This window comes from Sinocyclocheilus rhinocerous, unplaced genomic scaffold, assembly GCF_001515625.1.
Source record: "Sinocyclocheilus rhinocerous isolate Xijiao unplaced genomic scaffold, SAMN03320098_v1.1 scaffold1365, whole genome shotgun sequence".
Lineage (NCBI taxonomy): Eukaryota > Metazoa > Chordata > Actinopteri > Cypriniformes > Cyprinidae > Sinocyclocheilus > Sinocyclocheilus rhinocerous.
The window spans coordinates 103977-128877 of NW_015628688.1; the positions used below are offsets into that span (position 1 = coordinate 103977).

The following is a 24901-nucleotide window of genomic DNA, read 5'->3' on the forward strand; positions in this document are numbered from 1 at the left end:
ATGTTGTTGTTTGTTGTTTATGATAATGTTAATTGCTTTTTCCACCTCAGGCCAACAGTGATTTTATGTTGTCCATTGAAAATAAATTCTTTTTACAGTTCAACAACACATGATTTTGTATTCTATAAAAATATACAATAATGCCAAGAGGAAAAACTACTGGAATTTACTGATTAATTCAGATACAGACAGTTTAACAATAGTTAAAACAAAATAAATAAAATGGTTGTTGTTGTTTTTTTAAATCAACTTTCTTAAAATATTTGTTTTCTTAAAATTGATAAAAAAAAAAAAAACTAACACTGACCATGGACATGTTAATAACCCTAATCCCAACTACTCTAAATCATTTCGAGTTCTGAACAACAGGTCAAGTAATTATTAAATTATTTATTTAACAGTATGTAATACAGTCATTCTTTGTACAAGCATAAAATGTATAAAACAAAACCAACATTTTTACATCAGTTTAGGAGGATGTCCTCCCTGGAGCCAAACGCAGGTAATCTTTGATACACTTTTCTGCCTCTGCTTCTGTGGGACTCAGAAGGACACTGTTCCTCATAGCTGCAGCTGTGTGTTGAAAAGATAAAATTACTAGTTTACCAAGAAAAAAAACAACCATTGACTTTCATTTATTACTGAACATAGCATTACTGAACTAGAACAGACAGGCCTGACTATGCATATGCGCGCAATTGTAAAACTTTTATGAGCACAAGTGGAACAAATTTTATAGCAAATTCCCTAAATATTTTTAAATTAAAACATATACACATGTGATTTGAGTGAGATATGTAATTACAACAAACAAAACATGTTTCACTATAATATCACAATCATACTTTTATCCATAAAAGTATTTCATTAACTTTGGACATACCTATTATTAGTGCTCCGATATTTGTTTTTCTTATGCCTCGCTTGTCTCCCCGTCCACACCAGTTGAGCTGTTTAGCCACATTAGAAGAAAACATTTTGGTGCAAATTCTCCATATGGTCTTTTTCATAGTTTGACCTCCACTAACAGACAATCTGTTCACCTAAAACAGAAATTAAATATAGATTATGAATAAGAATTCAGTCATTTTGGTCACTTCTTGAGTTGCATAACAACGAATCTTACAAATTTTTGCATTGTCCCTCTATCCAGAAGTCTTTGCTCCAAGCAGTCAAGATCCTCCATAGACATCAGAGGAAAGACACAATCCTCTTCCTCATCCTCCATCTGCAGTAGAGGCACAAAGTGCTTGTTCCCCACAAGACACTGAACCAGTGCAGTCAGGTGATTGATTTTCCAGTCCATTTCTCCCTGTGACTCAAAAATAGCCCTCTCTATAGCTGCAATACCACAGGTGATTTAGCTGGAAACTGCCATTTGTAAAATGGTAATTATTAAAAAATATATGAGTTTAATTGGCTCTGATAAAATTATTAAACTTACCTGTACATTGATTATTTTCAAAACTCCCTGGACTTGCGTCCGACATAGCTGTAAAAACAAATGTACAAACATTAAAACTTCAAGTTTGTTAACTAATATATTTTAAAAAAGCATGAAACAAACATATAGAAATATCATTGTCTGTTGTTAGATTTCTGGTAAGAAGCTATTTCCAACTTAAACAAAAAAAAAAAAAAAGAGAAAATAAATATTTACTTTTTTTTCTGTGTAAATAATGACTTTAACAAAGAATACTTTCACTATGCATTAATAAAGGCATTTTTTGTAAACAAAGAAAACAACAAATTTTAGTTAATTTCCCCCCAGCTTAGAAATTACACGCGTTCATTTGAAACAAAAATAAATACAAGCTAGAAACATGCCCTTTTTCTTAATGTATTATTAAAATTAGGTTGAAGTTGTGTCCCCAGGTATTTCAACCCTGTTGCCATCATAACTCTTTATTTTATTTAAATGTGCTTAAGATCATAGAATTCTGTCTATATTGCAACATCACCTGTTCATTAAGTAAACTCTGCAAGGACATGTCTCAGTAGGGACATAATTATTTCAACCCTGTTATCATTTTGTACAGTAAACAACTGATGATTGAAAACTGAGTATTTGTGTAATGTAACGCTCCACATTTAATTCTTCTAATAAGGCTCTAGTGTCATGATCTTTACCTGTCTAACTCAACTGTGTAACGGTCAACCCTGTTACCTTTACCATTTTCCCAAACCTATATCATTATACCTTGAAACAGTATATTAATGTGAAATTAAAAACACAGTTCTCTCCGAAATGTTTAAAATGTACAGAGATTTACTTTGGAAATGAAACAATGCAAAGAAAGGAATTGTTTTAAAACCATGACTGTGAATGCAGTAATCTCAGAGTGGCCTTTAAAGTTTAAGTAAAGCAGCTAGACTCACCTGTTTTTGTTGATGCATTTCTCTTGTGATCCCCATCATGGAATGGCTTGCGACGTGTAAAAATCATGAACAGCCATGTAGTGGGAAAAATGTGTTGGTTTCTTCAAATACAATCATTATTTTTAATTCTTACAAAATGTGTATTTTATGAAAATCAAACATGAACATTCATTCGAAACAAAGGATCACAAATCTCACTGTGTTCAAAAAGGTTTTCAGCCTGTGTTGTAAAAAGTTTAAATTTAATGATGCAACTTATTTTTATGATTGTTTGAATGCTCATTATTTCATGAAAATGTTTTTGCTGATCTAAGGAATATTTTCCCACCTCAGGCTAAAGTTACATTTATTTAATGTTATATATTTTATAATTATTTTAAAAATGTTTCAGTTCAACTCGTGATTCAGTATCCTAAAGAAATATTCAGTAAAGCCAGGCATAACATATTGTAATTTACTGATAACCTCAGATACAGTAAACTAAATACACAGAATATTACAAAAACACAGTGATGGAAAAAAAGTAACAGGGTTGAATACGATAACAGGGATGAAGTGACTACTGTTGGTGAAATATACATTAATTGATTCAATCATTCATCCATTCATTTAAATATTAACAACTAATTTACATAGTAACTAATAGTACAATACAAAAAATACAGAGTATTTAACATATAACATATTCATTATGAATGACCCACAAAATTTTGTGAATTGAAATCAATCTCAGCCAGCCCTCTCTCTTTCAGTTACTACTGAAATATTGTTCAGCTCATTGACTTGGTCACAAGTCATCTGGTGGAGCCTCAATGTTGATGAACTCAAGTGCTTTGTCGACCACCTCACTTTTAAGGCTATTCGGCCTCGATAAGGGCCCTGATGAGTTTCCATGCACCTGGGATGTCCTGACCCTGACTTAACAGTCTGTCTGTCATCCTCTTCAGGGTTGCAGCAACACCATCAGACTGGGTTCGGGATTGTCTGGAGGGGTAGCAATTAATTTGAAAAACCTCCTCTTCTGTCGTTCTTTGGCCTCTCTCCACTGCTTGCGCCTCCATCTCTGAGCCTTCTCACACAGGTCACCAATTCTCTTCTTTTTCCCTGTCTCAACATCTCTTTTCCACCTCTCTCGCTCACTCGTGAGGTACTTTTCCCTGCGTGCCGGATCAGCATCCCTTCTCGCCCTGTACTCTCTCTGTTTTTCAGCAGCTGTTTTTTCCATTACTGTGTCTGAAAAAGGAATCCAATATGAAGACTTGCTCAGCTTCTCCATATTCCAAAAGAACAGATGCTTTCAAAACTCAGCATCACTTGATCATATGTATGAATTCATCATATGTGCAAGTTGAATTACATTTATTGATGTAATTTCATATGACGCTTTTGTAAGTAACGACAGTACTATTTTACAAAAATGTAGATATTTTGTCTTTTTCAACCCTGTAATGACCATAATTCTGAATTACATTTAGAAATGTTTCAGGATCAATTGTTACAGGGTTGAAGTTCAGTGTAAAAACGACTTGCTACAGCATCAGTGTCACTGCAGTACTTGAAATTATTCAGACCCTAAACTGAGTATTGAGCTTTGAAATGTTGATCAAAAAAAAGTTCATGAATTTCTCATTGATGCTTGTCTCTGTAGAAACTGCCTTCAGAAAGTGACTTGCACTCTTCGCATCCATGGCAAGCTTTGATAGTAAAACCAAGGTGACAAACCATGAGTGCCAGTGAGAAGATAACCATGCTTTCCATTTCTGGTGCCATCAATTCTTTCTACAGTGGTAAACAACTGCTGTTAGTGTTCACGGACCTCAGTTCAGTCTCAAATACTATGTGAAAAGAGGTCTGTGTCAAAACAGAAATCTGCCTCTAACCACACTCTCAGGTTACCCCTAGCTTACCTCTTGGATAAACAGAAGTGGCAAACACATTTTTCTCAGAAAATGTTGTTGAACAGATCTCCGGTATTATTTTATGATATTTGTGTCATAAAGAAACATTCATACAGGTTTTCAACAACATGAGGTGAGTAAATTTCTTCTTTTCTTTTTTTTAGTGAACTGCTTTTAGAGAACTGCTAGTGAAAAACTTTACAATCTTATTTTTGAAAACATTAATACAAACAAAATGTAAAACTAAATGAATTAGCACATTGTCTAACCCTTCCTTTTCTGAGGTGGAAATCTTTTTTCTAGGTGGATGTGCTTTTGGTTTTTCAATACTGACGTAATTCCTGTAAGTGGGGTTTGCTTCATGTAAACAGACCCTTTGCGGCGTCCTAGTGTACATTTTGTTGTTTTGTACATGTTTACACAAATTTTGTATACTTGCAAAATTTGATTGTTTAATTGCACAGCTACACTAGTTTGAGAAACTCAGATCAAAACTTATTTTCCTTTAATCTAAGGATTTTGAAAAGCAAGCTGTTTAACAAAGCAGCTGCTACAATGTAATCATCTTGCTTTAACACAAACCGGTTTGTTAAAATCAGTTTTATAAAACCTTCATACTGTTATTCTTATTCCCTTGTCTAAGTATTTTAAAATAAAAATACAGATTTATTCTTTTTGAAGTGTGAAGTTTTTATGCTTAAAAAAAAGTTTGTACACCTATGTATGTTTTGGTGACATAATTGTAATATAATGGATTTAATAGCCTGAGAAAAGACATTACTATCTACAGTACATGTTCATAATATTTCCAAAATAAAGCAGTGCAGAAATGTAAAATTTTATTCTTACAGGTAGTTGGGTCCACACTGATGAATGCTGGGATTGCAAGGTCTGCTGAAGTGCTTGGACTCTGAAGAGCTTGAAATGATGCGGGCAGATCTAGTGAGACCCCGAGCTCTGGTTCTTCCGCTGGCTGGTGAAGTTCAGCGTTGGAATATTCAAATGTATGTATGCTTCCAGCTTCTGCGGGTTCATCTTTTACACAAACTATTTCAACCTCTGCCTCTTCCTGTTTGATTTTAAGTGATGGTGCTCCAAAGGTCAATGTGCTTGTCATTTGGGATGACACACTTTCATCTGCCATCATGGGTGCAGAGAGGACGCTGCTGTCCAGCATGTCTGCAGAGGCGAGAGGGTCCTGACCCCAGATTGGATCAATGGTCTCAGACAGAAGCGCCTGACTGTCCACCAGATGAGAGCTTGAGTTCTCAACTACGGAAACAACAAAAGTCACTTTCTGTTGAGTTTAGGGAAAACATTAGGAAAATGACATTATTTCTGGTGCAGTACAAAGTTTAATAAGCATTAATTAGTATTAGCAGAAAATTGGGGTTACACTTTATTTTAAGCTGTCCTTTTTACAGTGTTACACTTTATTTTTTAGGTGTCCTTGTTACAATGTAATTATACATTTAAGTACTGAGTAATATTAATTAACTACATTTGCTTACTATATGATTACGGTTTGGCTTAGGGTTACTTGCATGTAATTATGCATAATTTATGCTTTGTAGGAACAGGTTTTGTAGGAACAGTTTGTTTGTCTCCCTTTAAAACTATCTACCGTCCTGCTTGACAATTTAACAGAAATTGTCATGACACTTGAAAATAAGTGTTTATATAAATGTATTAATGCTGTGCATATGATATGTGCCATCATAAGACAACTCTGCTTTAGATATCATATTGGCCTACCACTAGTTCTAAGAATATATGATCAGCAATTAACATATATTCGTCTATTGCTGCAATTACTAATAATGGAATGTTTTAGTCATTCCTGTTACGCAGCACATTTTTAGCGTTGTAACTTCTTAAAAAGGATTTTTAAAAAGGATCTATTTATAATACAAATCAAAAGTGTAGTTTATAAAAGGGTTTGCTTCATGTATAGAGCCTTTTAGTGCTCATGTGGTTATTTGTACATGTTTCCTTAAAAGTGTCTGTGATATATGTCTTGTGGTATTTGCTTGTATCATTACTGACAATGGAATTGTTTGGTCAGTCCTGTTATGCAGCTCTTAGAAATTAGTATGCATGTTATACTGTAAGTAGGCATTACTACAAAAATTGAAGTGTATAAAAGTGTAGTCCATAGTTTAGAAAATTATAATATGATTATTTACACAACAGCAAGAACAATAACAGGATGGAACTTAACAGGATGGGAAAAAAAGAGCTAAAGTTAGCCACTGCTCAGTGAAGCATTGACAGTTAGCTTACATGACACTGCGTTTTTGCGTCTTTTTAAATTTTGACAATCATATCAACAATTTATGTAATTTATTTAAATATAATTAAATATTTAAAGAGTGAGACAAACCAACTAATACAACAAAGCATATTTAAAGACATCTAATCAAGTGTTAATGCTAATACCTAGCTAGAGATGTTTGTACACTCTAAAAAATGCTGGGTTAAATACAACCCAGTGCTGGGTAAAATAGGGACAAACCCAGCAATTGGGTTGTTTGTTTAACCCAACCTTCTGGGTAGTAACCCAACCGCTGGGACAAAACAACCCAATTGCTGGGTTTGTCCCTATTTTACCCAGCACTGGGTTGTATTTAACCCAGCATTTTTTAGAGTGTACTGTTGTCTCCAACAAAAATTGTCACATCCTGCTGAATGACAACAGGATGGAAATGAAAGCTGAGGAGGAAATTGGCTACTAAATAAAACAATATAAAGACCATAACGAAAAATAATATCTGTAATCTTTCTTAAGTAATATGTTTTTATCCTAGTGGCAAACATGGCAAGACGATCTCAAAACAAATGAATTAAATTCCGGGTTTAAAATCTACATTGTGTTGACGTCACAATTTGTGACGTGGAAATGGACTATAGTACATCGATGACGCTTCAGTGTCTATTAAATTATTCATGAGACTGCGTGTTCTTATCCTATGAGAAGATGCTTCGCTTAATTATTCACAACAAACACAGACGTTTCAGACTGTGAGATGACATCGCTGCACATTAACTGAGAGAAACGTTCATGGGTCGAAGAAGAGTGTTTGTTTTTACTTTGTAATAAGAGTTCGGCACAAACGCGATTCATTCACTTGGTGAGCATAACCGTTTTTACAGCTCTGTGACACAACCCGTCAAAAGGCTTATATAAACGCCACAGAATAAGCCTTAAATGTTCTCAGAGGTGCCACAGCGCGTTCATATAAATGTTTTCGATGCAGAGGGCAAATGGCTGTACATTTATTTGTGTTTTTAACTCGATGGGAGCGAAATGAAACCGTCTGAACTCGAAGCTGTGTGTTGTGTCTCCCCTCTTCCCCCTCCTCCGCTCCACTGAGCACCACGCCCACTTTTTTAGCTTTTTTTTTTTTTAAACTGTGGTGAGAACTAACCAGTGCTGAAACGGGGGGTTTCATGACCCTTTAAAAAGTCTTATGTTCACTTGGTTGTGATATTGTGGCAAAAGAATTGCTACCTAATGTCATATTTTAATTAAGACATACATGATGGGAATATGGAAAAGTGCTGAATAACACGCATTACCCATTTACCTGTCTATAAAGGAGGCGTTTCATACCTTTATGAACTGTTGATCCATGGGTCTCTTCAATATTGACCTCAGGAATGTGATTCTCACTTCTTAATGTTTCTTTGGACATGTGCATCTGCTGTCTCACCCATGAGGGTCCAGCTAACGTTACAGGGGCTGGCTCGGAGACTCTAGGTCTGGGACAGGGGTTTGGGGGATTGCTCATCGGCCCTCTTCTGCAGTGCATCCCTGTGGATGTTGTTGCCATGTCTCCATCTCCCTGATACAGTCTGTGGTTGGGCTCTTTAGCAGACAGGACGCTGATGTACTTGCGCATAGTTTTCATCTGACAGCGGGACGTCTCCAACATCCTCTTGATGTTCTCATTCTCCTTCTCTTTAGCTGTCATCTCCCGTTTGATATCCTCAAATTTGAGCCCGACCACCCGGATCATTTCTCCTAACACGGTCTCCACTGCGACGTTCACGGCTTTCTCAATAACAGCGCCCATCTGGCCCCGCATCAGAGAGATGGTCAAATTCACATCCATGCTGATGGGCCAAAACACACGTGCGATCTAAAAGCTTTAAATGGCCGATCGATATTCAAGTATATTTGAGCGAAGCGTACGTTTTTCAGATAAATGCTCAGGCACCGTCCGCCATTGGCCGTGCAACGACAACAGTGAAACGGAGAAAGAATCACATCCGGTTCAGCGGGAGCGTTAACCCTCTGTAGGAAGCATACAGTATGCTGCTTGAATAAAAACATTACAGTGTGTTGTTGATTTTAGGATGGCAAGTTTGTGTGCATGTAAATCTCCAGGGAAAGATCTGCACAATTGGATTCAGAAGAATAAGGAGGCAGAAACAGAAGTTTTCAAAGTTTTCTTTTGTCAAAAAAATGTATAATGCAACCTAAGTTCTCAAAAACAAAGCAAAATATCACTATCAGATGGAAAATATACATGTTTACATGAATAGAGTGGATGTGGTTTGAGGTTGAATATTTTAAATCTGTGACAAGTCAAACCTGCTTGGTTTATGTCACAGCTTCTGCATGATGTGGAAATTATGCACATGTGAGAGATGCGAAAGCGTAGGTCTATATGTTGTTGTCTTTGGGCTGAGTTTGTTCCACAGAGTGTGAAAAGTTTGCTGGTGCCTTCAAAATTTAGTTGTACATCATCAAAAGATTCTTAATTTTGAATTAGTCTTTGAAGACGTTTTCTAACTAAGCTGGTATAAAAGACTGTTAGTTTGTAAGTGTAATGTGATATTTGTTGACATTATATTGAACATATTTTTAGAGGGATGTAGGCCCTATCTCTCAATATCAAGAATTATGACCAGACATGCTCATATTATGACCTTGCGTGCATTTGTCGGTAGTTTTTATGATACTGTGTTGATCACACTGGTGGTCACTGGTTGTTAATAATTTCCTTCCTAAATCGATAATATGACCAAGCCATTCACATCTACATACCACATTTATGAGATCTTATCTTACTTTGTTTTTCTTTATTTACTTCACCATATAATCAGCAAATTTAAATAATCATTCAATATAGTCTCTGTTTTATATATTTATTGTTAGAAAAAAATGTTATAATTTTTTGGGGGGAAAAAAGCACTAAACAAAACTCATATTATCATTGATTATTGGTCCATGGGATCAAAATAATAATTAAAAAATGCCCAAGCTAGATACTTCATATACATTTAGCTTGGCATAGCTACAATTCAGCATTAGGTTGTACAAGCCACCAGATGAAACCATCTGACACAGAGAACATCAAGACTGCGTAATGTATGCAGTGCAGCCACAATTTGTAGATTCAGGCATTCAGGAAAGTCTGTTTTGTTTGGTAGAAAGGCAATAGTTTTGTCCTGTGATATTCTTTAGTGTAGCCTAAGTCAAATTCATCCAGCAGTAAGTCCTAGAGCAGTTAAAGCATGAGCTCACTTATGCCAGAAATGGGCTCAGGCAATAGCAAGATGAGAGTTGTGGTTCATATCTCTGTGGGATCCTCCCCGTTTCTGCACTTCACGCATGTCCACATATTCGGTGTTGTCTAGATCACGCCGGTTTACATTCCTCTGAAACAGTAAAATCATTTGTATTTGAAGTACTGGTGTACCAGACGGCCACAGGCATATTGCATTACTGGCACAAATACAGTGTTGGCACAACAGAGGAAAGAACTTACCTGCATTGGGACATAGGTCAGTGTGTCAGAAGACTCAGGCTTTGTGGCCTGGAGAGGAAGACAAATACAGCACAATATATAATACATGCATATCAGCTCAACTGCAGGATATCAATGTAATTGTATTAGACTTAGAATAATCAAACATATTTGATGCCTATATTACACTGTGATTCCATTCAGCTTTATCTATACTTATAGAATTAAAAAAAAAAGGTTCAAAAGAAAATTAGCTGAAAATGTACTCAACCTCAGCCCAGCCAAATTGTAGATGAGTTTGTTTTTTCATCAGAACAGATTTGGAGAAATTTAGCATTACATCGTTTGTTCGCCAATTGATCCTCTGCAGTGAATGGGTGCCATCAGAAACAGCTGATAGAAATGTCACAATAACCCATAAGTAATCCACACGACTTCAGTCCATCAATTAATTTTTTATGAAGCTGTGTGTTTGTAAGAAACAAATCCATCATTGAGGTGTTTAACTTTAAACACTTTCTACTGGCCAAAATAATCCATAATAACTTTGCAGTGCTTGATCTGTGCATATTTCTCTCCTGATTGAGTGAACTAGGGCAAGCAATACTATGGATAGAGGACTACTTTAGCTGAAAGCAACTGTTTGAAGTTAAAAATGATGGATTTGTTTTTTGTTTTTGTTTTTCAAACACAGCTTCTCACTTCACAAGACATTAACTGAGGGACTGGAGTCATGTTGATTACTTGTGATGTTTTTATCAGCTGTTTGGACTCTCACTCTGACGGCACCCATTCACTGCAGAGGATCCATTGGTGAGCATGTGCTATTATGCTAAATTTCTCCAAATCTGTTCTGATGAAGAAACAAACTCATTTACATCTTGAATGGCCTGAGGGTGAAATTTTTCATTTTGGGGTTAACTATTCCTTACAAAATGTTTTCAAAGATACTAAGTAAAGCTGACAATTTTATTAAACCCCCAATAAACAGCAGATGCTAATGCTAAGAAGTAGTGCTTGCACATAAAAGACAGGGTGGAAAACAGCATGGAAAGCGCAAAACAGCATTAAGTTATTATTTATTAAGTGGTGATTGTTTTATAAAAGCAGTAAGGTCCTTGAGGCAATGCTGTAGTGTGAATATAGTCAATCCGTTGTGCATAATAACAGCACTGTGACTGCAGTATACTCACAATATAGCACAGCCTCTCCGTCTAGACAGTATAAAACAACACAAACATAAAATAAAAAGTTAGTAAATAAGTTTTACCCTCAATCTTATGTAGACTGCCGTAAGAATAACGCTGTAGACAGACAGCATTACCACCACTATTATCAGACCACAGATTAATAGGGTATACATTTCTTCAAGTGCGTGACTTTCTACAGGTCTGTGATCCTGGTTATTTGTTTGGTTAGTGAATGGACAACTGTTCTTCGGTGGAGCCAAAGACTTATTGCAACCTTTAAAAAAAATTGTATAAAGGTTATTGATTTTTTTAAAAAGCAAATTTCGAACTAAATCTGAAATATTCCACATTCCTTGCATGCATTTCTGGCTATATAAAACTGATGTACTGTGTTGTTTACACTGGGTGAACTTACCTCGGAAAAGCTTCGTTTTTGATCCTTCTTTAGTTATGACTGGAAATGGTTTAATTTTGGATATCTCACAGGAAAATGTATTTTTGTGTAAGCCCTCGGGTTTCATTAAGGTGAACGTGAATTTGTTGTCCTTATGCTGCCATGTACAGTCATGTTTATACGTGTCCTGTTCTTGGCTTTTGTTATAAACCTCACAAACATATTTATCATTCATTTTCAACTTAGCTTCCAATTCAAACTTTTCCTCTCCATTAAACATGCATGTGACACTGACCGAGTTGTCGTCATTGAATGTGTGGTTGAGAGGTTCACTCACGTTCCAACTACAAACTGAGGTGACAAAGAAGAAAATCAGTTTAGTTCATTTATAGATCAAATGTTTTATATTTCAATTTTACAGTTTGACGTTGACCATGTTTATATGCACACAATTGTTTAAGTCTTTCTTTTGAAAATACCAGATATATGAATCTTCCTGAATATATACATATTCCTGAAATGTACAGTTAGATTATTCTAAATAAGCATAAGACATGCACATTATTTTCCTGATATTCTGTTCTTTCTTGCTATTTATTATGATGCATTTAGTACTTTTGAACAGTAATTTAATCAGCTTATTCTCATTCACGTCATGAAAATTGTACACAACAATGTAAATAAATGAATATTCAGTTATATTCACGATACTTTACAGGACTCAAAGTGAATATAGGCATATGACAACTGTCTCCGCAAACCAGAATATTTGTTTAATCTGGTTTTGGCAATCAGGACATTTATATAATTCTGATTAATGCAGTGTTTTATTTTAATACACTGATTTTTACTGCTGACTTAAACATGTCAAGCTAAATTTACCATAAAAATGACCAGTTAAAACCAACTTACTACTAGTTACCAGTGTAATTTACTGTGCCAGTAAGAAACCAGTATTGCCAATCTAAAACCGGTGCCAAGACCAGACCATCTAGGAATTTAAGCTGGTCTAAATTAGTGTCATCTGTTTTAATCGGCATGTTTGGTGTGAATGTACACAGACCAGTAACTGACAACAGCATTAAAAAGGTTAGCCTCTTACCATTGTGAAGTATGAAACAAAAGCTGAAAGTAAGCAGAGTGAACCTGTCAGGCATGTTAACATATCCTCGTCAGTTTGACAGTGTGATGCTGGCCGAAGCTCTTCAGTTTGTTTTTGCTGGAGTGAGAAAACACAGGAAGTATGTGGGTTGGACGATGAATATCACCCACAGACATCATATTTGTTGCTCAGTATGATGTGAGAAATTGATTAAGAGAAGACAGCAACATTTAACACACTAAACAATTAAACAATTCATTATTGTGAAGTGAATCATAATTTGTGATACAATTTGAGTTTTGACCTCTTTTCTTAAGGTGTCCCAGCTGAGGCACGCGTCTGACGGTGAGGAAGTGAGTGGGCAGCTTTCTTGTAATATTAAGTTGTTGAAAGGAAAATGTTTGATGTACAGCCATGTTAGGAAAAACCCATATCCTACTTAATGAGCAATAAAGTAATTCTGATCCACTTACTTTCATATGCAGTTTAGTTTCGTAAGAATAAAAAAGTCATACAGTATTCTCATTTTGTTCACAATAGTTATGATCAAATGTTCAGCTATGTAGAATTGTGGGTAACGGTGGTTTTACATTAGCCAGCATATAAACACATGATTTACATATGTGACCCTGGAGCACAAAACCAGTCTTAAGTCGCTGGGGTATATTTGTAGTAATAGCCAAAAATACATTGTATGGGTCAAAATTATTGATTTTTCTTTTATGCCAAAAATCATTAGGATATTAAGTAAAGATCATGTTCCATGAAGATATTTGGTAAATTTCCTACTGTAAATATATTAAAACTTAATGATTAGTAATATGCAGTGCTAAGAACTTCATTTGGACAACTTTAAAGGTGATTTTCTCAATATTTTGATATTTTGCAGCCTCAGGTTCCAGATTTTCAAATAGTTGTATCTCGGCCAAATATTGTTCTATCCTAACAAACCATACATCAATGGAAAGCTTATTTATTCATAAATTGACCCTTATGACTGGTTTTGTGGTCCAGGGACACATATACATTTTTAATTTTCTTCACTACCAATTAGGCAAATAAATTAAGGAGTGCTGATTAAAGTTGAAGTTGAAGTTAACCTGTCCTAGTTGTGGCCACAGTTGTTTGTGATTCAGACGTATACATTGTAAACCAGGCTCTTTTCGGTTCCACATCCTGTTGAAGCATCACAAATATGAAAGCACAGCAAGTTATCAGGTAGTATCATGTCCTGTTTTTGTGATGGATAGCTGAGGTTCTCAAAACAAAAACATTTGTGATGACTTTGTCACTTTTTTCTTCTTCATGTCTTGGTGATAAGAAAGATTGATACTGATGGATGACACAAGTTTGACTTGTTTTTATTGATAAAAAGTCATTACGATCTGTTGCATTAATTGACTCCATCATATGACTCACTTTGGTACTCGAGGAGGGTCATTGCAGGTTTTTGTGATGTAAAAAATTAATCCAATTTAAATAATCTCAGATCTTTTTTTTCCCAATACAGATAACAAACAAATAGAAAAAGGGGGAAAAAGACTTACAAGTCTAACCTAGTTGCATGTTCATACCCATTAGCTAACATTTGGTCGAAGCATCTTTTGCTTTTAATACAGTATCTAGTCTTTTTCTATAAGGGTCATATCATGTCATAAAGTGACTTGAGGATTATACCTCCATTACCACTTCCATTTTTTGACTGAAAAAAAGAAAGCATTATTTGTAGATAATTCTGGCAATGTTCACTCAAAAACTGAGGTGCATAAGCTTAGATCAAGCCTGCGATCGTTCAGAAAACCTCCAAGAAAACCTGTGCTAACTGTATGAAAACAAGTTAACAAAAAGATTGAATCCAATATTTGGTGGTGATAAAGCATAATGGGAAATTTACAAGCAATTTTTAAAATGAGGTAAATAAAGTTCCAAACGTATGTTCGGGAGGAGCCTATAATCATTCAGTCCTTTCAATCATCATTATGAACCCATATAAGCAGAAGTTTTTGAGTTTCTCCCTCTATGTAGTACCGCAATGGGTCAATCAGGACTGGATGGGCAGGCTCGTGACAGGATTTTCAGTACAGCACAAGGGTTAAATGTAAATATGTTTATTTCATTCTAATAAAATATTGACCAAAGACAGTGGTCAAATGTTGTGTAAATACATGTGAATACATGCAAGTGAGAATTCATGTGAGTACATGTAATTGAATAATACAGTGAGTACATGTCAATACATGCAGGTTAAAATTACATGAAAATACATGCAGGAGAAAATGACATGTGAGTACATGCAAACGGAGATATTACCCCCTTAGAATTTCATATAGCTCTCTTTTTGTGAAAGCATAGGTGCCGTGGCTGTAGAGGCCCTCCATTTGCAGGCGATCATCTGTGTAATAGAGATGAGTGACATCTGAGTGACATTTGTTCACATTATTGTCAAAGTCTAAACTTGAGTAAATCTATTCAGAAATTCAGTACAGCTTGTCGACACAAATCTCAACATGACCCGCCATGCTAATCTTTTCAGCGGGGCAATCTGTTAAGGAAAATCATTAGAATAGACATGTTTCTCACCTGTAGAATTAAACTGCAGGAAGTGATGATTAGGATGGCATATAGCAGAGGAAGTGGGTCTACATCATTTTTGACAGCTTCCCGCTCTGAAGTCTGGCTCTGGCTCTGAATCTGGCTCTGGGTGGATGCAGTGGGGCAGTTTGGAGTTTCTATAAAAGAAGATAGAAGATTTAGTTATTACTAAAGTTGCTCTCATTGCACCCTACGCTACGCCCACCCAGTATTACTTTCACTGAAAACTTGGGCTATTTCGTCATTTTCATTTTTAACAACGATCAAAATTTAGTGGATGAGGCCTCCACCTTTTTGACAACAGGAAGCTGGCGGTCTTTAACGGCTAACCTTCTCATCTTTGATGATTGTTTTTTCCAGTTCTTTTGTCTTTTTAAGCACTTACGTTAGCACACTTGCGTCATAAAGAAATCAACATTTTCAAAGAAAAACATCATTCTCGTGTAAAGTCAAAGTTTCCACTGGTAATATCAAAATGTAGAGCAGTAAGTGCTGTAAAGTTGAATGTGCCGGGGAGGCCCCATTTCCACCCACTTGACCTCAGGTGACAACAACATTTCCTTGTTCACTGTTTTATAATCTGGCTCCCTCTAGCGCTTTAACAATGAACTACGGCTAAGTGTCGTGAACGCTATATTCAAATGTGCCATTAAAAGAATGTTACTGGAATAAAATAAAAAAATGTATGATGACATACAGTATTTCATTTAAGTGATTACATTATGGCTATCTTCTCAAATGCATTGCTTGTTTGTTATTTCAATAATTGTTATTAGTAATAGCTATTAATACAAAAGCACAATAGTGTTTGTAGATCATCTATACATTAACAACTGTACAAAAAAATGAAACTATGGGGAAACCACATGCAAGAGACTGAAAACAAGACTAGGCTATCGCTTACCTTGTATGTAAACAACAGTGCCGTTCCCAATCGTTCTGAGATATGGAGGTGGGAAGAGAATCTCGATCTCACAGCGATAGATGTCTGTGTCGTTCCCTCGCAGTCCAGCGATGATCATGTCCACTCTTCCAGAGCTAATATTCCCTCTGCAATTAACTGTGCCATCTGTTGTGAAGTAGGGCTCAGAGAGGTTGACATAAGCGCTACAGAGACTCTCACGGCCGTGCAAACCTTTGTATAGAGATATCTGCATTTCCTCAGGCTTTAACTTTGAACTGAAGGAGCAGCGGAGAGGGACTTCTCCCTCTTTCCCAACCACAAGATAAGGCTGAGACACACGCAGAGCTGGAAACAAAACAAAAGATCATCAGATGTAACCCAAATACTCACTACCTTCTATTTTTTCGTTCTGTTTGGGTGATTGTTTAACTGCACCACAAATGTTAAGTACAGAAAAGTTTAAAGTTTTCATCTGAATGTTATGACAGTTATGACAAAAGTACTTCAAGGTTCACATTAAACTAATATAATATGCACGTATAGACTAATATTCCAAGAATTCTGTCTGAAAATGAGGATCCGGATGATGTTGGAAGTTGTAGCTACATTTAGGTCAAAGTTTGACCCACTTTACTTCAGTTTTGCTGCATATTAAAATAATCATCTTAACAGTCATAGAACAAGAGATAATAGATAAATTCTTCATAAAAAAAGAGTAATTATTAATAAAATATACGTTAGTAGTCAAGCAGTCTTGCTACACAGGGGTAAAGCTGTTACCATCTAGACTATCTATGTGCCTGAAAAGCAACACACATTTGAAGCTCAGCTGGTACTTACCCAATCCTAGCGGGATATATATCAAGATTCTAATAAGTGTGATAATCATTGTGTCATGTAATAACTGTGGAGGTATCCCCCCTGTCTCTTTATACTTGAGTGAGTTCTGGAAACATCTTTGTGACATCAGTAACGTAGCAGGAAACCTCAAGCTGACTGCAAATGCCCGTAAAGTGCTCAAATTTTGCAAGTAATATATGTGCACAATATGTGTAATCAAGGGAAAAAAATCGAATGAGCAGAATGAGACTCGAGCAAAAACAGTACAATAGCAGTGGAACTGGAAAATTTGGTTAAGGGTGTGGTTTGACTCTCAGTCTCAGCCTATCATAAAGCCCAGTGGTCAAGAGATCATTTGACTAGTCTGAATTTGGGGAAAATACTAAAATCAGATACACTTGAAATCAGATTCAGCACTTTCGGAATTAGTTCAATTAATTCTTTTTTTCTTTTTTCAATTGGTCAACATATCTACTGATCACTTGTTCATTATTGCATCATATCGGATTATATTGGAAACTGAAAAAGAGCAATCTTCAGTAAAGACATAAAATTATATTATTAAGTTTATTCTGAATTGTATTAATTGTATGAAAATGTAATTCCATTCTCTAGGGCCACACTTTATATTAGGTGCTTTTTCCTACTATTTACTTATATTACAATTAAAGCTTTTGATAGCTATAATGCATTTATTGTGTACATATATATGTTTTTCTGTGAAACTAAAATTTGCATTCCTGCATGACATTTTGGAGAACAGTGTTTACCGTCTTGCCACCCACCACCCTCCTCTTTTTTCCTGTAATTTCCTGTCTCAGTGTTGCTAACGAATTATACTGTTATAATAGTATATTGTACAGTTTACAGTGGGGTTCAGATTTGCATTTTATTGCATAATTAAGGGCAATACTGTAATTACAGATGCAGTAGTTACAGACGATAAAACTGAGATGAGATTGTTGTAATGTTGTTGTAGCCTACAACAGATCATGCATTCAACAAAAGATCTTGATTAGCTTGACTTTTTAATTAAATAAATTGTATTTTTCTCTAAATCATGATTTCAAATCCTACACAAGTCACACTGAATAAATGCCAGAATGAAACACGTTTGCAACAAATGAAACAAAGCAGGTTTCCTTTAAAGTCAGAGCGTCATAGTGTTTCAATGAAAAGACACACCCACTGGGGATCAAAATCATTCTAATATGGCAACTTGCTGCTCAAGAAACATTTCTTAATATTATAAATGTTGTAAACGGGTGAAGTATCCAGCAGTTAAAATATTTTAAAAGAAAAATATTTTTTCTAACATGAGAAACATTAAATAAACATCTAACATTAAATCTTTTTACTGTTACTTTTGAGCAATTTAATGCATCCTTGCTTTATTATGAATTTCTTAATAAAAACGTACTAATAAGTCATGTTTCTTCCGCACCAAATTAGCATATTTCGGATGATTTCTGAAGGCTAATAATGTGACACTGGAGTAATGGCTGCTGAAATTTAGCTTTGTCTTCACAGGAATAATTTACATTTTAAAATATATACAAACGAAAAACAGTTTTTTTGTAATAATATGTCACAATATTACTGTTCCACTTTATTTTTGATCAAATAAATGCAGACTTGTTGAGCATAAGAGACTTCTAACAAAAACATAAAAAATCCTAATGATTCCAAACCTTTGACCCCCAGTGTAAATATACTATACAATATCTATCATATATACTGAACAGCAATAGATACAAGAACAATTAGTAGATCTGTTTAATACACTCTCTGGGCAGTATACTGCTCAGCTGATAGGAGGTACAAATGTTGCTACGCTGCTGATATTTGCTGGATAAATGCTGCTGAGCTCATCAGCGTCGTTGGAATCCTCTTGGTCTTGTGTTTATGTAGGGATTCTCAGGTGGCTCTGTCTTCTTGAGTTTATACTGAAATAAAAACACCATATCAGCAATTTAGCACATGAAACAACATATAAACCTCGATTGTGTGTGATTCCACATATAAACACTTCGAATTGGTTATGGATTTATTTTAGGACATTGTGTCTCTGCAAAGAACTACATGTGTGAGTAAACATGTGGTTGCAGATGTGGATACTCACTTTGAGGTAACAGACGAAGACAGTGACGAACAGATCATATGCAATGATGACCCCACAGCCAACAGCAAGTGGCAGTGTCTGATCAATGGGACAAGTGACAGCTGATTCTATGGGCTGCAGAGCATCTGAAATAATGTAAACAATACTAAAGAAAATATTCTACTGTAAAAGTGCTGTTTTAATATTATTCTGTATTGGTTTAACTCATCAAGTGAAAAGGTTGCAAGGGTACAATGGCAAGGTCCAGCTGGTCTGCAGTTTGGCAGCAGACTATCATAGGTTGGTTTATACTATTTAAGCATGGGATTAGACCAATGCCTATTCACTAATCAAATCATAAACTGGAATTAAACACATTCAAATGTGAATTAAAATGAATTACTTCTTGTTTTACCTTTAATGAGCAATATAGTCTGGGATGCAGATGTCCTGATTTGTGTGTCGATTTTGCAATTGTAGAGTCCTGTGTCACTGGCTTCAGCCCTTAGAATCTTAAATGAGACTGAGGAGTTTTGTACGTACACCTGAAACCGCTGCCATGACTGATTACTGTCCACATCACTCAGGTTTGTTGAGTGCAGTTTTGTATCTCCCTTGTATAGAGAGATAGATGGGTTTTCATGCTCTGCAAGTGCTGGACAGGACACAAATGCTGTTGCATTTTCATCCACTCTTTTTATTTCGGCTGAAAGATAAAAGCATATATGCACATTTTGTTTTGAAAGAGAAAGTTAAGAGATTGAGGATGTGGTGCACTGCACATGGAGTTGGCTGTTTTCTTCGCTGCTATTCCCCCCTCTTTTTTGTTGTTGTCTGTTGACTTGTTTCTTTAATGCAAAGTCTACTTTTGTAATATTAATTTCAATTATACAACATTTCTCTTTAATAAATATTCTGGAGACACTCAGTTATAAATATCCACAAGGATTCATATGCTGCACACCACATAAATCAACTGCGCAACTGAATTAAGAAGCAACAGAAAATCTCAAACCTTTGTGGAGACTGCAGCTTGAGGAGGATTCAGTAAGTTCAGCATAGAAGAGAGTAAGGAGAACAGCCATTGCTATGATCATCTGCTCAAGCATTTCTGCACTGCTGCTCCGAGCACGTGAAAACAGGGGAATATGACTTCAGAGCTTTTACAGACAGATGCACGGGTCACACGGGGTGAGGGGGTGGGGGCTGTTTCCTACCTACGTCACAATTTAACACTGTGGAGGACTGAGGAAAGCAGCCAAACATTTGACAGGGGACTCAAATGGTTGATCTTTGCATGCATTTTTCTCTGGAGAAAAATGAAGTGTTCCCTTATGGTTATCTTCTTTTGTACTTAACTTAATAAAAACAATGAGTAAAATAAGAAAACTGGTAACACTACCATGCAAGGAACATTATTCCAACACAATCAAACTTTATATAAAAAGAAGAAACAAAGAAAATAAACACAGACTAGATATTTCCCTGTGGTTTTTAAAAGCTGAAAGGTTATTTGGGACATGAGTAATTTTCCCTGTTGCAGATTTTTACATAATGAGATAACATTTATTCATTTGTTTCTTCACTTTGTGCATTGAAACTTCTCGGCACTGGCACGCACAAATACACTGCCTTGCAGTGCAGCATTGCAGTGATAAGAGGAAATGAACGATAACAAAAGGAAAGAAGAGGTGTTGCCGGCAGTGTTGTGGTTACATTTTACATTCAGAGTAACAAGTACATTTTACCATCAGCATTCTGTAACATTCTGCAACTGCTGACTGTTTTTACGAGTAAGCAACGGCTTCTCTACCTCTAAATGCAGTCTTGCATTCTCTACTAGTCTATAAGTCATTAATAAATAATGTACATCCTGTTCTAAAAAATAGAAAATGATGTCCAAGTAGGAAATTCTTACAAATTCTTCTTTTAAATGTTGCTTTGATTATCAAGAATGCTAATTTTAGTGTGTTTGTGTAGTATTTTATTTATACTATATCTTCAAAATGTCAAATTCACTGATTGGTGCTTTAATTGCTTAATACATTCATTAAATATTTATACTGACTACACTTAAAATTGCATTAAAGGGGTCCTATTATGCTCTTTTACAAAGTCTTGATTTTGTTTTGGGGGTGTACTAGAACAGGCTCTCATACTAGGTTGTTCGAAAACACATTATTTTTCACATATTTTACATTATTACAACACCTCTCTCCCCAGTCTGGCATGAACGGCTCGAATAGTTCCTGTATCAAATGAAGGCCCACCTTCTGAAATACGAAATGTGCTGTGATTGGTTAGCTGGGACAGTGTGTGTTGTGATTGGCAGCACTCGGCACCTGGTCGGGAAATGTCATGCCCCTTACCACAGCCGCCTGCGAGCTTCAGTGTAAATATTGCATCAAAATCAAATCAATTTGAACACTATTTAAACCTGGATGATTGTAACCACTCTAAGTTAGTCTGCTTTGGGAAAACTAACACGTCTCCCACATAGTGATAACACTCGTTGCCTTCTCTAGTGCAGCTCAACCAGGTCTCGTCCCATTCGTCGATATTTGTGATATCACAAATCCCGGAAAATATGCGTTGTAGTCCAAACGAGTCGTTCGTTGTAGTTTTTGAAAAGTGATTTCTGTTAAATAAAATATCTCCTTTTGAAGTGGACTTTGAGCTTTGTAACTTTGCAGGTCTTTTTAATGCTCAATCAGCAACTACAGACAAACTAAAGTTGAAAAAGTGAAAAAGCATAATAGGACCCCTTTAAACTAGCTTTGAAAATCACATGCAGTAACAGATATAACCACTAAATGGCAGAATAGACACGGAAACTCTTGCACCTGTTGCTTGGTTTAATGCTATAACACACAAGCCTGTGAAATTAACTTTGTATGGCAGTTTTTTATTTTTTTATTTTATAAATATCTATTTTTAGTTCGTTTACATCTACTATGCTCTTGTATGATTTAGACTAATATTTTGAACATTTTCCGTTTTTTAATTAATTTTTAATATTTGGTCTGTTCTTTATACTGAATGCAGAGCATTTTTAATACAGTCCACATATAGTCTCCTCACTAAGAATAGAGAAAGTGATGTAGACCACAGAAATATGGTCATGATGAGATTGTAGTGGTCTCAGTTTCACATAGTGTTGATGAGTCACACTTGTTTGATGTGGTTAGGCTTGGGGGCGTATTACAGAAAGATCCTAAATTTAAAATCTTATCTTATCTGTTTGGTAACCATGGTCATTTCAGTTAGGACCACATTTAGGACAAAAGCTATTAGGCTACAGAACAGCATTTCCTAAGTGTGTTATCTTATCTTAACTATAGATAGGAAGGGGATATTACAGAAACCTCCTAACTTAACAAAAAATCCTAAAAACTTTAGGACAACCCCACAGCTGTCCTAACTTCAAAATTATTTGAAAGCTATAACGGAAAAACCGCTTACAATTGCGCTGTCCAACAATGGTAGCCTATTACATTTATTAATAATTGAAAATGAAGAACGGAGATGTTTAGTGGTAGAAAGACTCTTGGAGAAAGACACCCTGAAGACGTGTTACATTTTGATGACAAAACACTTATAAGTAATTACAGACTGCCGTGCAACATTATTACAGTTAGCACAGGAACTGCAACCAGCATTACAGAGACCAACAAAAGAGCGTCACGGAGCATTAGGCCTACCGGTTATGGTGAGCGTGATTTGACCAAGTACAACATGTTCCTGGATCAACATCCTTGTTGATTAGTTCTGTGAAACAAAGCAAAACCAATGTTACACCGTGTCTACGGACGTGAGCGGCGCGGCGCAACAAATCCCCGACAGAAAACTGCTGCCGGGTTCTATTTATGACGTGCTGACACAAATTTCAAATGGTTTTCAACGGTCGTTTGATCGCGTCCAGTGTAGGCAGACTTTAGCTGTTGTAGACACGGTGTTACTCACCTATTGAGAAGAAACAAAGCAACCTCGGCGTCCGATCGCAGGCCTCCGCTCCTTGAGTTCTCTAAGTTTGTTTTGCGATTCGGCCCGAATCAGTTTTCTAAAGTGTTTTTGAAAAATCACACACCCTGCCTTTAAGTTTAGGGGTGGGGATTGGGTTAAGTCTGTATTTATGGACAGTAATAAACATGTCCTACTTGGCAAAATCACGGCGACCTACCAGTTATAGTGCAAGTGACTACCTCACGGTTTTTTGCAAGTGAAAAAAGTGAATTAAGTAGCTTCTATTATTTTGTTTACCTCATCAGCAGCTCGCGCAGTGTTGGTTGCTTGGTATCAGACCTGAGAGTGGATTGTTGAACTTGATAATGCAATTTAAGATTTCCTAACTAGAGATAAGATACGATTTTGTAAGATAAGATAAGAATCCCAAATCAAGTTAACATTTGCTTCTGTAATACGAATTTGTGAAAAATCCTAATTTAACATATCATATCTAAAGACTAAGATAAGAAACTTTCTGTAATAAGCCCCAAGCATCTACTCTCATTTCATAATTGTTTGAACCCCTACACTACTCACATTATCTGTACGTTTTCCCTCTGATTTTAGGAATAAATGATGGGCAAGGTTAAAGGCAGAGTAAGTGATTTCTGGTAGCCAATGTTGATATTTGAAATCACCAAAACAAACACGCCCCTACCCCAAAAGGGTCTAAAGACTAAGATAAGAAACTTTCTGTAATAAGCCCCAAGCATCTACTCTCATTTCATAATTGTTTGAACCCCTACACTACTCACATTATCTGTACGTCCACCTGTGGAATCACATAGAAACTTGTGTGTAGAAGCATTAAGTTAATTAAATTGATAAGGTGTTCCATAAATGAAGTCGATACAAAAGATTACATGTTCCAACCCCAAAATAAACCACCATTCAAACGTTTATGGGTCAATAACATTTTTAAAAAGTTTTTGAAAGAAGTCTCTTATGGCTGCATTTATTTGATGAAAAATAGGCTACAGTAAAAAAAAAAAAAGTAATAGTTCGAAATATTTTTGTAATTATTAGCCTACTCTTTAATTTTTTTTTACATGTAATAAAATACAATTTTCAGCATCATCACCCCAGTCTTCAGGGTCACACGAACTTTCAGAAATTATTCTGATGTGCCAGGGGTAGGCAAGTTCGGTCCTAGAGAGCCGCAGTCCTGCAGAGTTCAGCTCCAACCCTGAAAAAAAAGCTCACCTGCCTATAGCCTTGGTAATCCTGAAAACATTGATTAGCTTGTTCAGGTGTGTTTGATCAGGGTTGGAGCTGAACTCTGCAGGACTGCGGCTCTCTAGGACCGAACTTGCCTACCCCTGTGCTATGCTGATCTGCTGCTCAGTAAACATTTCTTATTTTAGGCTAATCAATTTTCAACAGTTGTGCTGCTTTACATTGTTGTGGGGACCGTGGTATATTATTTAGGACTATTTGATGAATAGAAAAAAATGAATAGAATTTGAAATCGATTTTGGTAACATTATAAATAAATGAATTAAACAATTTAACAATAATAAAATCTTATATTGGCCCAACTTTTGAACGTACACGTTCTATTTCCAAGTGTACGTTCCATTTTTTACACAGAAGCAACAGCAACTTGTATACATTTCACTATAGAAGATTGAAAAAACAAATAGTTTTAATTATTTACCTCTGAACTACAGATTTAAATATCCCAAACATGTTATTACGATGTTAAAAAAACTGTTTAGGGGACGCAAAAGCGTTACTATA

The 24901-nt window shown here is 35.8% G+C and overlaps 3 protein-coding genes across 3 annotated transcripts in view; all 3 read right to left on the bottom strand.

Moving 5' to 3' along the window:
* LOC107738112 (uncharacterized) overlaps nt 1-8507 on the bottom strand; it is a 10780-nt gene extending 2273 nt beyond the window's left edge. Inside the window, exons 1-3 of the mRNA XM_016549801.1 lie at nt 8496-8507; nt 7891-8419; nt 5127-5549 (exon numbers count right to left, since the gene is read on the bottom strand). Of these exons, the coding sequence (XP_016405287.1) occupies nt 5127-5549; nt 7891-8419; nt 8496-8507 (964 nt within the window). The remainder of the gene's footprint in view (nt 1-5126; nt 5550-7890; nt 8420-8495) is intronic.
* A 960-nt stretch (nt 8508-9467) lies between these two features.
* On the bottom strand, nt 9468-12787 carry LOC107738102 (uncharacterized). The gene is made up of 5 exons (XM_016549776.1): nt 12720-12787; nt 11639-11968; nt 11304-11497; nt 10055-10102; nt 9468-9944 (listed from the first exon to the last, which is right to left on the bottom strand). Exons 1-5 carry the CDS (start codon nt 12772-12774, stop codon nt 9828-9830), a joined length of 744 nt encoding a protein of 247 aa, XP_016405262.1. The 5' UTR covers nt 12775-12787; the 3' UTR covers nt 9468-9827.
* A 2083-nt stretch (nt 12788-14870) lies between these two features.
* On the bottom strand, nt 14871-17270 carry LOC107738103 (T-cell-specific surface glycoprotein CD28-like). Its single transcript, XM_016549777.1, has 4 exons — nt 17056-17270; nt 16216-16560; nt 15300-15448; nt 14871-15111 (listed from the first exon to the last, which is right to left on the bottom strand). Exons 1-4 carry the CDS (start codon nt 17180-17182, stop codon nt 15034-15036), a joined length of 699 nt encoding a protein of 232 aa, XP_016405263.1. The 5' UTR covers nt 17183-17270; the 3' UTR covers nt 14871-15033.
* Between the last annotated feature and the right edge of the window lie 7631 nt (nt 17271-24901).

Coding starts and splice junctions, on each gene's coding strand:
- LOC107738102 (XM_016549776.1), bottom strand. CDS start 12,774: ATGCCTGACAGGTTCACTCTGCTTACTTTCAGCTTTTGTTTCATACTT. Junction 11,498..11,638: donor AAAAACGAAGCTTTTCCGAG/GTAAGTTCACCC, acceptor TTTTTTTTAAAG/GTTGCAATAAGTCTTTGGCT. Junction 10,103..11,303: donor CAGTCTACATAAGATTGAGG/GTAAAACTTATT, acceptor CTTCCTCTCCAG/GCCACAAAGCCTGAGTCTTC.
- LOC107738103 (XM_016549777.1), bottom strand. CDS start 17,182: ATGTCACAAAGATGTTTCCAGAACTCACTCAAGTATAAAGAGACAGGG. Junction 15,449..16,215: donor CACTGTTGTTTACATACAAG/GTAAGCGATAGC, acceptor CTTCTTTTATAG/AAACTCCAAACTGCCCCACT. Junction 15,112..15,299: donor CCTGCAGTTTAATTCTACAG/GTGAGAAACATG, acceptor TCTATTACACAG/ATGATCGCCTGCAAATGGAG.